General features: G+C 39.1%; 1 protein-coding gene across 1 annotated transcript in view; it reads right to left on the bottom strand.

Moving 5' to 3' along the window:
* Positions 1-269: 269 nt before the first annotated feature.
* NOX3 (NADPH oxidase 3) overlaps positions 270-13,509 on the bottom strand; it is a 29,229-nt gene continuing 15,989 nt past the window's right edge. The window contains exons 8-13 of the mRNA XM_088151034.1: positions 9,236-9,328; positions 7,928-8,181; positions 5,352-5,514; positions 3,658-3,804; positions 2,424-2,548; positions 270-396 (exon numbers count right to left, since the gene is read on the bottom strand). Coding sequence (XP_088007160.1) covers positions 270-396; positions 2,424-2,548; positions 3,658-3,804; positions 5,352-5,514; positions 7,928-8,181; positions 9,236-9,328 — 909 coding nt within the window. The remainder of the gene's footprint in view (positions 397-2,423; positions 2,549-3,657; positions 3,805-5,351; positions 5,515-7,927; positions 8,182-9,235; positions 9,329-13,509) is intronic.

Here is a 13,509-nt window from a genome sequence, read left to right on the forward strand (position 1 = left end):
TTTTTTAAAATTATACTCCACCACAATCCCAAAGGTCTCTTAATGATTTATAGGAAATAATAAAGCATGGAGTCTATAATCTAATAGGGCATAGTATTTAAGAGTTTAGGATATTTTAAGGTATCAGCTTCCATAATAATAAGTATAATTTCCTTTACTAGATAACAAACACTAGCTTCAAAATGATGCAATTCCATCAAAATAAAAAGGTAAAGTAGAGGGAAGTGCCCCAAGCATGCAATTATCAACTATCATTTTCAAAATAAGTTCTAGAAACTTTCCTTGTTATAATAAAATTGAATTCCTCTTGGATCAATGGATGAATACCGGTTGCACATCTTTTGAAGATTCTGAGAAAGAGTCTTAGATCCACAAAAGAACACACCAATGCGGTTGCTGCCATTAAAATCAAGATTCACAGATTAATAGTAAGAACTTTTTCCTTGAATAGAAAAACTCTATACATGTGTGCTTGAAGCAAGAGACTTGAGGGGGATCTATGGGAGGTGTGTTGTGCAAAGTTGCATTGTATAAGGGGAAATGTAGCTAACAAGAACATAGTACTGAATGAATACAAACATTACAATACAAAAATTTAAAACCCCTAAGTTTCTTCTCAAAAAAAGCCCCCACAAATAGCTGCAACTTCCCAACCCTGGAGTACATCAGTGCCTGCACAACTATTAATTTCTCTGGTCCTGCCAAACTTTCCTGGGGAGAGAATTTCACAATTTTGTTACTGGTTATACCTTCGTTAAAGGTATATTCCACATTTATTGATCAAGCTCTGAGATAGGTATCTAAGTTAAACTTTCTAAGTTATGAAGAGCACAGGATATGTGATGTCAGTTTTATCCTAGAGTCAATCTGTCATTATTAGGCCAATTAGAAATATTAGAAATAGAGGTAGTCCTCACTTACCAACTGCAACTCTGTCGCTAAGTGGCGCAGTTGTTAAGTGAAATGTCATGTGACCGCACTGACTTATGACTTCAGTTCCAGCTGCAGTCATTAAACAAATCACCATGGGTCATTAAGTGCAATGTCACATGACTGCAACTTGCAACTTCCTGCTGGCTACCCCATTGACTTTGTACTTGCTTGTCAGAAGCAGGGTGTGAAGGTTGCAAATGGCAGTTATGTGACTGTGAGACACTGTGACTGTCATAAATGTATGCTGGCTGCCTGAATCATGATCATGTGACCGTGGGGATGCTATGACAGCTGCAACTTTGAGAACCAGTCATAAGTCTCCTTTTTCAGCACTGTTGTAACATTGAATGGTCACTGAACAAGTGATTGGCAAGTGAGGACTACCTGTAAATAAATAGTTATGTTGTTCAAAAGATTTGCTGGGCTCTTATTTGAGGGATTATGTCAATATAATCATTGGAAGATACCAAATTAAAATTTTTCACATGTTTTCTTCACTCAGAAAATACATAAGAGATTTTAATTGGAGACATCTATGAACAGTACGTATCCATAATAACTTATTTATATTTCACAAGATTTATCATATTTAATTTTCAGAATTTATCTGTCCTGCACAAATCCCTATTTAGCCATTCTTGTATTAAATATTCCTCTATATTGTCCAATTATACTTTCTAGTTATAAAATTGTATGTGTTATATACCATTTTAAAATATCTGCAAACCTAGCCACATTTATTAGATAATATGGTCTACTGAAATTTATGGGGTTTTCTTCTGAGCAATCACACAAGGTTTGTACTAATTTTTTTTCTTTTTTAAAAGCAGTCCAACTCTTCCTTTCCATGGCACTGATTTTAGTTTTTGATCAACAGATAATTACATATTGGGGACTGCTAAGTAATCAGAAATATTTTCTTCTTCTTCTCTGGCTGATGAAGTTCGAAGTGCTAGCGATTGCTTCAGAAGTTTCTGGGAACAAAGAAGCTTTTCTAAGGCTTTCCTAGCCAAAAACAAAAAACCAGCCTTCTGGAATTTAACTTAGACTTTTCAAGCTGAGATGAACTAATAACATAATAGCATTGTCCTTACATCCACAGCCAATGAAAATGGGGAACAAACACATCCTTGACATTCTAAGAAAAAAGACCTCACTGTTTATCTTTTTCATAACCATTTTCAACAAAAATTAATGTTACTTTGTTCTTTGTGTTGAACAATAATTGGATTGGGGCTTTCAATTATAGCTGGATAAATGCCAAGACATTGAAATACTTCTAAACATTAGATTTTCTTGTCCAAAAATTAGATTTGATTGGCATTGTCTAGCCAAGATTTCTTCCTTGAAAGCTTTATAACACATAAATATGCTTTTAGTATAAATATTCAACTTAAATATATTAAAGAGCCATGAATTTCCTTCCTAGCTTTGTACCCTGGGAAAAATACAGCATGATAATATGACCAGTAGTTGCTAACCTGCCTTACCCAGGATGATTTTCTGCTATTTGTTTGAACTCAGTATCCCAGTTTGGTCTTCCATAGAAAGTCTTCTGTCTCAAGCCAGTAATTACATCCACTTTTTTATCATAATGCAAGGCAATGTGAGTAGCCTATATTGTAGTGAATCAAAAAGTCATTATTTTAGAATTAACAAGAAAGGGAATAATACTACTAGATAAATGAATATGTAGATGTAATAGGAAAATGCAAGTCTCAGAAAGCTTACAAGAAAGGACTCAGTCCAGAGCAATGTGTGTATCATGTATTTCCTACTCTTCAACTCTCTGCCATGTTTCCTCTGATCCTCTCTAAAGACTGCTCTGAGAACTGAAGGAACCAATTGAAAGATATGGAGAGATGATAGGGAGAGAGAGTCCCTGAAAGTTGGGTTTATTCTGTCAACGTTCAGTGATTCTATTTTTCCTCTTCCTCCTCTTCCCTATCTCTCACTTCATGCCAGTCAGCTGGATCCTCCAGCTGATAGGGGACTCTTCGAATGGGAGGATGCTGGGGCAAAAAAAAAAACAGCAGAAAAGTCTGCTTCCATTCTTTTTGTTAGATGCACAGCTCAATCTGTGTAAATGTTAAGACATTGTCCAATATTATGATAACTGGGTGTGATTGCCCAAATGTTCTTCTAGTTAAAATGCCATTGACTGATGTAAGCAGCATCTGATGTGGACCTGTCCAAAGTTATACTTAGGTTTCTTTACAGGCAGCTTCAACTGTTTTCTTGTTTTCCAGCAACAGGGCTGACATTTATTTCATATAGTCCCATCTATCAATTCCCCAAAATAGCATGTAGAAACTGAAGTACAAGCAGTGATACCGGTACTCTAGTACCATAAAGAAAAGTTCAGTGATAGCAGCAGATTGAGTGAGTTGGTAGCAAGCTGAGCCTCAGGACAGAGAGGAGGGAGAAGAGAATGATAGATGAGATGGAAGGAAAAGGGCTTTGGGGAGCAATCACAGATCTGGGCACTCCTGCAGTTGCTGAGAACTTTGGCATTAAACCTGACTCTGACATTTGCTTTGGCATAGCTGGGACTCTGTGACACTGCACTGGGAATGAAGTCTTTCAAAAGACAAATGTAAGTATGATTCATTTTAAGAAAGCTATGCTTGATGCGATTAAGCCTTCATTTGATTACTGTTCCTTAGGCTGCAGTGCTGGAAAAATAAGATGCAGTAACTCAGTCCCAGAAGATTTCATTTATACCTGACTTTCATCCCAGTCGGTAAGAAATATGTGATAGCTCAGAAAATAGGCTTTCCCTTTCTTAGCCATTTGTGCTTCCAGCAAGCACAGGAGATCAGCAAACCACTCAAAGGCAGATGGATCTCGGCAAATCCAATAGAAATAAACCTGTCAAGGGAAAGTAAAACAATTCAACCAAATGCAAGCTTTCACTGGGCATCCTATATGGCTCTTAAATTATTTATTTGGAGATAAGTGGCTAATCTTATAGCCTGCTACTCTGCTCAGGTGTAAAATTTATACTTGATTTTCTATCCAGCCCTGACAGTGCAGAACTCTATTGTTTAATAATATACTCCAGCAGTCATTCATGTACGTTTTCAACTGATACTTTGAACATCATGCTTAAATGTAAGGACACTCTTAATAGTTGATCTAAGTGGCTACTGGTAATTTGGTGGTGTAAGGGACGTAGAGTAGGGAGAAGTGTTGAAGTATTTACCAAACCTTGGGCATATGATAGAATAAGAAATATACTTTTAGATCATTCAGAACCCTTTTCATCTATGATCTCATGATGATGATGATGATGATGATGATGATGAAGAAGAAGAAGAAGAAGAAGAAGAAGAAGAAGAAGAAGAAGAAGAAGAAGAAGAAGAAGAAGAAGAAGAAGAAGAAGAAGAAGAAGAAGAAGAGGAAGAAGGCCTTTGAATCAGTCTTGATTCCTGGTGACTGACTGGACAAGTCCTACAGTTTTCTTGGCAATATTTCTCACAAGTGGTTTGCCATTGCTTTCTTCCTAGAGCTGAGAGAATGACTAGCCCAAAGTCACCCAGATGGCTTCATATCTAAGGTAGGACTAGAACTCACAGTCTCCCAGTTTTTAGCTCAGTAGCTCAATAAGAATTCTTACAACCCTGTAAGGATGAACCTTTCTCCCCCATCTCATACTGCTGCTAAGGGGTTGAGCAAGGATAGTGGCTTGCTTCAAACTATCTAATAAAACAAAGCTGAGAAAACATAGAAATTAGGTCTTCCTTGGATCTCATTCACTATTCTTAGCCTAAATCTGGCCCTGGTCAGGGGCTGCAGTTGCCAAAATAGACAAGTATAATAAGGGATGGAGTAAGGATAAAAGCTAAAATTGATATGTATTACATACGGTTGAGATAATTATTCCCAATGTCAATATATTTTTTCATCTGTCACATTAAACCTGACAAGATGGTATTTGGGGACTCATGGAAATCTTGGTGACAAATGATAAGAATAAGTAGCAGTAGATAGGATTTGCAAGGGCAACACTGAAATGAGTCTACCTCCTTTACTAGCTTCAGGATGTCATGATCCTAAACATTAGCAAACAGCTGGAGGAGAATAGCAGATGAGCAGAGTCCAATTCATCTCAAAAAAACTAAGCAAGGTCAGATTGGGTAGAATTTGGATGGGATGTTATCAGGTAATCCCACTGAGAAGTCAAAATAACAACACCACAAAAGAAAGTAAGGGCAGATAATTTCTGTACTATTGTCAATAAAGCAATAAGAACATGTTGATGTAGTCACCAGTAGTTAAGCACAACTTGAAGAAGACTTTTAAAAGGACATGTCACTAGGTAAGGCTAAGTGCAGCAAGCATTTGACTAAATTAGTTCACTTGTAAAAAGTTTTTAAAAGTTTATAGATGAAATTCATAACCGCATCATGACCTACCTTTTCCACTTTCAGCTGTGGATTTAGATTACAGTTCTTATACCAAATAGATTTCAGAATGGATGCGAAAGGAGTGACTCCTATTCCTGCTGCAATGCACACACTAATCTGATACTGAAAGACATCAGTGGCTGCCGCTCCCAAGGGCCCATCCACAGCAAGCCTGCAATGACATGCCAACTAATATTTACAAAACTGTAAATTTCAGATTTTTCTTTCTGTTGGTATTAAGCTTCTATCGCCTTGATTTTTGTGGCATAGGTGCAATGGGCTGTTGTTATATCTGCCACCTGAGGTGGCTGCCTCACTCTGTCTAATGTTAGGGCCATCCCATGTAACAATGGAATTAGGGATCAAGTATTAGAGAGACACAGTGGCTCTGCCTCTACTCTGCCAACCTCCATGCTTTCAGGCAAGATGTCTGAAAAGGAGTTAAAATTGTGCTCGCATGGAGAATTGTACTTGTGATCAAGAGAACATGAGTATAGCTTTTCTTTAGACCTCCCATTTGAAAGCATGGAAGTGAGAGAAAGGAAATGCTAAAAGAGAGCTGCAGTGAAAGCATAATCCATTGTTCCTTCACTAAGTCACATTTTAATCATCAGTTATATTGCTTTTTTTACAAGATACAGGTAGTCCTTGTTTAATGATTACAACTGGGACTGGCAACTTGGTCGTTAAGCAAAGCAGCTGCTAAGTGAAACTGCAACTGTGCTTATGATCTTACTTCAGTTTTCCTTTGCTTTACAGACCTGCAAAGGTTGTAAATGTGAGGATTGGTCATAAAGTTACTTTTTCATCATCATCATAACTGCGAATGGTCACTAAATGAGGCAGTCACTAACCAAGGACTACCTATACAGTGGTACCTCTACTTACGAACTTAATCCGTTCTGTGACTCTGATCGCAAGTCGAGTTGTTCGCAAGTCGAAGTAAACTTTCCCATAAGGTTCAATGTAATTACCGTTAATCCGTTCCGGCGTCCGCAGACCACGCGTCAGGGGCAGAAAAACGGCCGCTGACCACGCAGCAGGGTGGAAAAATGGCCATGGACCACGTGTCAGGGGTGGAAAAATGGCTGTGGACCATGTGGAACGGGTGGGAAATGGCCGTGGACCACGTGGCATGGGCGGAAAATGGCCGCGGACCACGTGGCACAGGCGGAAAAATGGCCGCGGACCACGTGGAACGGGTGGGAAATGGCCGTGGACCACGTGGCATGGGCGGAAAATGGCCGCGGACCACGTGGCATGGGCAGGAAATGGCCGCGGACCACGTGGCACAGGTGGAAAAATGGCCACGGACCACGTGGAATGGGCAGAAAATGGCCGCAGACCACCTGGAACGGGCGGAAAATGGCCGCGGATCTGGTTCGTAAGTCGAGGCGAGTTCGTAAATAGAGGTAAATTTTTGGGTCCGGAGCTGATTGTATCTCGAAAAATTTGTAAGTAGGGGCGTTCATAAGTACAGGTACCACTGTATTTTGAAAACTGAATCCCTAATTTGGTGGATTAAAAATAATATCATTATGTTGATTTCAATATTATGTTGACGTAAATCAACAGGATTTGGGCTTAATTCCTTTGGATCCTATCTGAAGCAAACCTGTGATTAAAAAGCAGTTACAACAATTCATCAATTACTCTAATATTAGCTACTCTGACTTGTAATTCTCCAGGAATTAGCCAGGGGTCTCCACAACACTTCCTACCCAAAACTTGGAAAACGGGATACCTGGGCTGGACTAGGGGCTTTTGCATGCAAACATGCATCTGTTTCATGCAAGCTAAAAGCAGTTATATAAAAACAGACATCTGATGCATTTCCAGATAATGCAGAGTCAGGATCCAAAAGAGATCCATTTGTCCACATTCTGCAAGGTTTCTTTTTGTCCTAAGTCCTGCACTAAATTGTCAGCACAATTTCATAAGAGTTAGGAAAGAGAAAGAGTGTTGTAGCGAAGCAGGAAACCTTCTATGCTATTGGCCATAGAATAATAAATAGACTACTGTATGCAGAACAGTATGGTTTAAATATTGGGACATTATATTTTTTTTAAATTACAGCACAAATATTAATAATTTGCAGATAAAATCTCTCCTTCCCACTGCAAAATAATAATGAGCTTTGGAGTAAATCTTAGATAATTCATGGATTCTGGGAGTCATGGCTTTTTTATCAGTCCTATTTCCTCTTTCAGAATATTATGGAAGTGCCTGATTCAATAAAAAAAAAATGAGGTGGAAGGGTCAGAAGAAGAGGTTTAGAGATTTAATAAAAACTGATCCACAGGGGGACATTTGGGATGCAGCCTTAAATAGATCCTTAATGTTTCCCCTCAAAAACTGCGACATTTCAAAATGCTTACTTTGGGCTGAATCCCATCCATGTCAAATTACATGTAAAGTCTTTTTTAAGTAGTACAAATTAAATAGTCTTCTTAGATATGTTTTTCCCACCAGTAAGATAGTAGATTTTACTACATTTGTACAAATACAAATACATTTCATCTTTGCATCTTCAGATAATCAGAAATAAACCACCAAGCCAGTAACACTGCAAAGAATTTCCAGACCTTGGCAGTTTCCAGGGTTCCTTAAATGCTTCTTCCTGGGCTCCAAAGGCCCTGAAAATGGCTTCTGTCCAGTTCCCAACTGATCGTATGTGCACGCTGAAAAAGTCGTCTTCAGGAGCTGAAGTGAGGGTGAAAGGGTGCCACTGCAGCTGGGAGATCGCAGGGCACTGGAGAAAGATGTACTGCCCAGGCTCCATCCTAAAGCCACGCTTCTTCAGCTGAAGCTCTAAGACACCAGAGGAATGGGACACCACCTAAGCCACATAGCAACCAGCACATTTTAATTATTCTGTTCATCAGCAGGGATAACAGAAAGAGGCAGATAAGCTGGCAAAGCGCCATAAGACTGGAAAGACAGTCATTCGGCAACCTCTTTTGACCAACCTTTCCTCCTAAGAACACTTATTCATATTTTGTGTGGTACTTGATTAACTATAATCAAAACTCGGAAAGCGCTGATGAGTCAGATTGTTAACGTTAAGAAGGAGAGATTGCTATGTATACAAATACAAAAGTATTCCTGCCCTTACCTTTATTTAATGGAGCCATCAGATTGGAGTTGCAAAAATCCAGACAAATGCTAGATTCAAAACATTCGAAATATTTCCTGCATTTTAGTTATTCTGTTCATCGGCAGGTATAATAGTGGGCATCTGGAATTTTGCAGCCCAGATCTGATAACCCCACCCTTTTGTGACAGGTAACAGTACTGCCAGAACTAATGGATTTCATCTAGGGAACTGGCTTGCCAATCACCACAGGGCAACATTTACTTTAGCTGTAATCCAAATGACATCTATCAATGGGCAGAATACTATTAATGATCTGCAAGCATGATTATAAGAACAAAACAGTTCATCTGAAATAAAAGAAATGTCTTTGTGGATCTCATAGCCTCCTTCATGAGGGAATCTGACTGATACACACGCGCACACGTGCACACATGTACATAGTGTTTTGGAATATTCCTTATTCTTATCTGCTGCTAGAGTTAACTCTAGTTGGTTAGGGATACCAGTAATTTGCATTTTGCAAAGTAACAGGACTTATTTGACTTTAAATGTGTAAACATCTAGCTATAACATATTCCAGGGTCCATATTTCTGTACACTATACAAACCCTTTTGTATTTTTCACTTGGAGATACTACATGGTTCGCTATTCAGCTGCAAAAAAAGCTGATTAAAAACAAGAATATGAAGGCAATAGCAAAATCCTCATGAATGTAGTAAAGAAAATAAATGTATGAACAGGATATGGAATACACACACTAAAAAATGTGTAACAAAATATACCAGGTACACACACCTTTGTAACGACAACCTCTTGCTGAAATCTCCATAATCTAATCACTCTTTCACAGATGTGCAATATCACTGGGCCCAAGACCCACTTCCAAGCCTGTTGGGAATCATATAATGAGAAAGTTGTTGTTGTTAAAAAGGTAGCTTTACAATTTCAGATGGAAATATCAGCAGATACAACATTATTCCAACCTATTTTTATCTAGTCTAGTGTTTCTCAAACTTGGCAACTTTAAGATATGTGGACTTCAACTCCCAGAATTCCCCAGCCAGCAAGTCCACACATCTTAAAGTTGCCAAGTTTGAGTAACACTGATCTAGTCAATACCAGGAAGAGATCAAGGTAAAACTCTATGCATCCCCTTGGAGGCAAGGGGGTCAGGTGACCAGGTGGATATCCCAATGTGCTGTTTCATGGATAAGCTACCTTTGTTTGCTTCAATACATTACCAGATTGGGACTCCACACACACACACATATCTGTTCACATTTTCTCTCTCTGACATGCACACACATACTTTATTCCTCTCTCTTCCAGTGAACCAGTGCAAACTACTGTTTTTACCAGCAGTTAATTACAGCAGGAAAACCCTGATCTTATTCACAGATGAAGCGGGGGATCAGGAGGCAGATGGGTAAGGATGCTTGGCCTAATGGCAATAGGAAACAAGTAATTCAATCCTTGCTGATCATGCTAGAAAATCAACAGTGGAAAATGGGAGATTCTTCAAGGGTTTGAAAATAACACTGTGTGTAGCCAGAGACTGCACACTGCCCTGGGATCGAAAGTTGCTTACTCACACATTCTCCAGTGGGAAACACAAGCTCGCCAACAAAGACATGGAAGGCCAATTTGAGAAAGCTTTCTGCAAAGCGCCCTCTAGTGGTCAGTCAGCCTCCATTGATGGGCCTCAGTGGACCCTACTAGGCTGACTTGGCCACGAACCACAAGGAAAGCAGTGTTCCACAGTACAAGAATGCTATGTTTGGCTGCTATTTTATTTGGGCACAGTGCTCTTGATGTAGTAGTGTTGCTTCAGGACAGTCCTGATTAATTCCTTGCTTAGGATGCTGGCCTGGGGTAGAATATTTAAAAGAGAAACTTGCAGAGCAGGTGTGAGTGGTTGGCTCTGCTGTAGCGAAGGGCCTATGACAGCTACCTTAATATAACCCCTTTTGTTTGCTTATTTAAAACCTATATTCTCCATGAGTTCTATTCAGCCCATGTATGCATTTCTGAAACTGGCATAACCAGTTTAAGGAAGGAAACTCAATTTTTCCTCTCTGCTTCTACTGAAAAATTAGCAGACTTTTCAAGTATAACTCATTGGTCAGAAATTGACCCAAGAAAGTACTGTTATGCTGAAATAATCTATTTTTGTTTAATTGATTTGGCCATTTTATTGTCAGTGATTACTCTCAGCCGATCTATGACACTAAGTTGCTTAGATCTCCAGATATGGCAGCTTCATGGTTATATATACTGATCATCCTATTGATCAAAGCTACTTAGCTGACCATATATATTAGCTGGTAATTCTGTTCAGCTCAAAGTACAACAGCTTTAGATAATTAGATATAATGGAAGACACAGGATTTTTTTTAGATGTGTAAGAATTCCTATTCATTTTTTAGTTTTAATATTTGGAAAACAGCCTATGGTGGCTTTTTTAGACTGCAAAGAATATGGAAAATCTAATTTCTCCAAATTGCAATCCAATTACAACAAGGTAAATAGATTTAAATGTACTTTTAATGTATATATCAACAGAAAGAAATATAATACTCTGCAATACAATTGAACACTAAACAGAATTATTCAAGTCTGTATCAAAAATGAAACAAAACTAGATCAATCATTTATAAACTGCCATTATTTACTCATTTTTCTGTTCCTTCATAATTCAGATTTTTCTACTCAGATAAAAAATTAAAGGGATTACTTTATACTTCCACATTTTTATTATTACTATTTATTAATAGTATTAATAAATTACAGAATATTAATATCCATTAATATTCTGTTCAATTAGTAGAAAGCTACTAGTTCCAAGTTTTACAGGGAAAGTTGCTTAATTAATCAAAATAATTATATAAAATAAAATCAACTATATCTTTTACGTATTACCAAAAAGCTGTGTATCCTCTTCAGTATTTTTCATTTCCCTTTCCCCAATATTAATATTGGCTTTCCAAACCATAGCATTGTCACAGAATTAGTTAATAAAAGTTTTCCATGAAAATTTTCATTAATGATACTGAGATGAAAATGAAAATGGTTGCATCCAAATATAGCTTTGCTCTAGCACAAACTATTTCTGTTCATCCAGTTTTCACCAGTCTTCCAAATCTATTTTGTGTCATACTTTATCCTGTTTCAAAGAAACTCAGATTCTTTAAGTGGCTTTAAGAAGCTACAATGAATAGAGCTGAACTTTGTTTGATCTAGTCTGCAACTGTGTTGAGATTGGAAATATATGTTATGCAGAAATGTTCTTTACACAGTTGAGTCTGGTTCACAGGAACTGTTTGTTAACTTTTCTTACCCAACTCAGTGGTAAGGACTGGGGCCTGGACTGGGGCCACCCAACAGCCATGCCAAGGCTGTGTGAGCTACTTGAAACATTGCTCTCCAAGCAACGCAAGTCCACTTCCCTCAAGAGAAGCAGTGCAAACCACTGTGGTGACTCCATTTATGCTAGCTGTAATTCCAGTCTCTGATCTCTGGTTATGTGAGCAGCTCAGTGCATGAAAGAACCAGGATCAGTTGAGGAAAAGCAAACATTTGACCATAATTGGCACAGACTTAGACTTGATCAATGGATTTGATGACTCTCTGAATTGAGAAAAGGAAGGCAAGTTGATACAAAACAAGATGCTGTTCAAATGTTGCTAAAAGATCTCTCAGTGTTCTTGGAACCATGGCCAATAGTGAGTGATGCTGAGAAGCTTTTTTTTTGGCAATATCTGGAGTGCTGTAACCCTACCCCTGAGCTAGAGGATCTAAAGTGGCACCACAGATTTTAAATATGAGTCCCATAATAGCAGGAGGGCAGAACCTTTGGCTGATGGTCCAAATGAAGATCCCCAGTCCTTTCAGCTGGGATCTCCAGACTCTTCCCAGACCAGGCCATTCATTAGTTCTAATTCAGGCTCAGCTGTTGTAATGGCCCTGCTGGACATGTCCTCTCATGAGGAGGATGGAGAGGAAGTAGAGTTAGAGGCATCTAGGGACTATAGTCTTGGTGTGGGCAATTCCAGTGGTGGTGGAGCCAATAACTCCACTCTTGTTGAAGCAGTATCAGAAAGTCCCCAGGATGCCTTGTCTGTACCCACTGACAGCCTCTCAGACTCTGAAGTCCAGCCACCCAGTCCTAAGCAGAGGCACGTGATAAGGATTCAACAACAACCAAGAGCAGAACTCTGTAGACTGGGGAGATCTGCCAAGAAACAAGCCTGCAGAGGAGCCAATGCTGAGGAGTAAACTCCCACAGCTGTATACTGAGTGGAGGCTCAGGGTGGCTGATGTATTGGCCTCACTCCTGGGGGGAAAATGCCAAGAACAACTTTTCAAGCCTTAGCTCTGTTGTGTTTACGTTGCTGTTGTTAGCACTCTGGATTCCACCCCACCATGTCTCTTGTCCCTTGGATTCGTCACTTGTTGTTTGGATTCCTGATCTTGACCTGTGCCAAGTCTTTGACTGTGTTTAAAGTTGCCGTCTTTTTTTTTTTTTAATCTGCACTCAGTTGTTACCAATTCTGCAGCAACTGCCTGGACGAGTCCCTGCAGTTTTCAAGGCAAGGTGTTTCGGAAGTGGTTTGTCATTGCCTCCTTCCTAGAGCAGAGCCCAGCTGGTAAAAAGGACTCTTTTCTTTTAAAAGTTCTACCTGAGCTTTGCTTATCACTGAGTTGTGGCAAGCATCCAGCTTGCTATCTTGTTGGCTGGCAGTGAGTAGTGTCAGTACAGAAAAGCTGTAGAAGAAAACTTAAAGAAGTTGGGGAAGACAAACTTACCTATCCTTCTCCTCACTGCATAATTAAGCAAAGTTAAGAGTCACAGAGTAATGGCCTACTTTGGGCTCTGCACATTTGTGATTCTGACCATTCCTGCTGTTGGAATGTGGTCTCCAACACATTTCTACTGAGCAAGTGCAGACTTGGAAGGATACAAAAACCACATCCTCTCCTTGGAAGTCACAAGGGTGTTACTTTTTTGAATTTCTTCAGTGTAGCAGGACTGTCAGTCATTGATGATCCTACCATAATGGAGAAACTGT

Source organism: Python bivittatus, unplaced genomic scaffold, assembly GCF_059951505.1.
Source record: "Python bivittatus isolate LINGU-HERP-01145 unplaced genomic scaffold, Pbiv_v1 ctg000020_np1212, whole genome shotgun sequence".
Lineage (NCBI taxonomy): Eukaryota > Metazoa > Chordata > Lepidosauria > Squamata > Pythonidae > Python > Python bivittatus.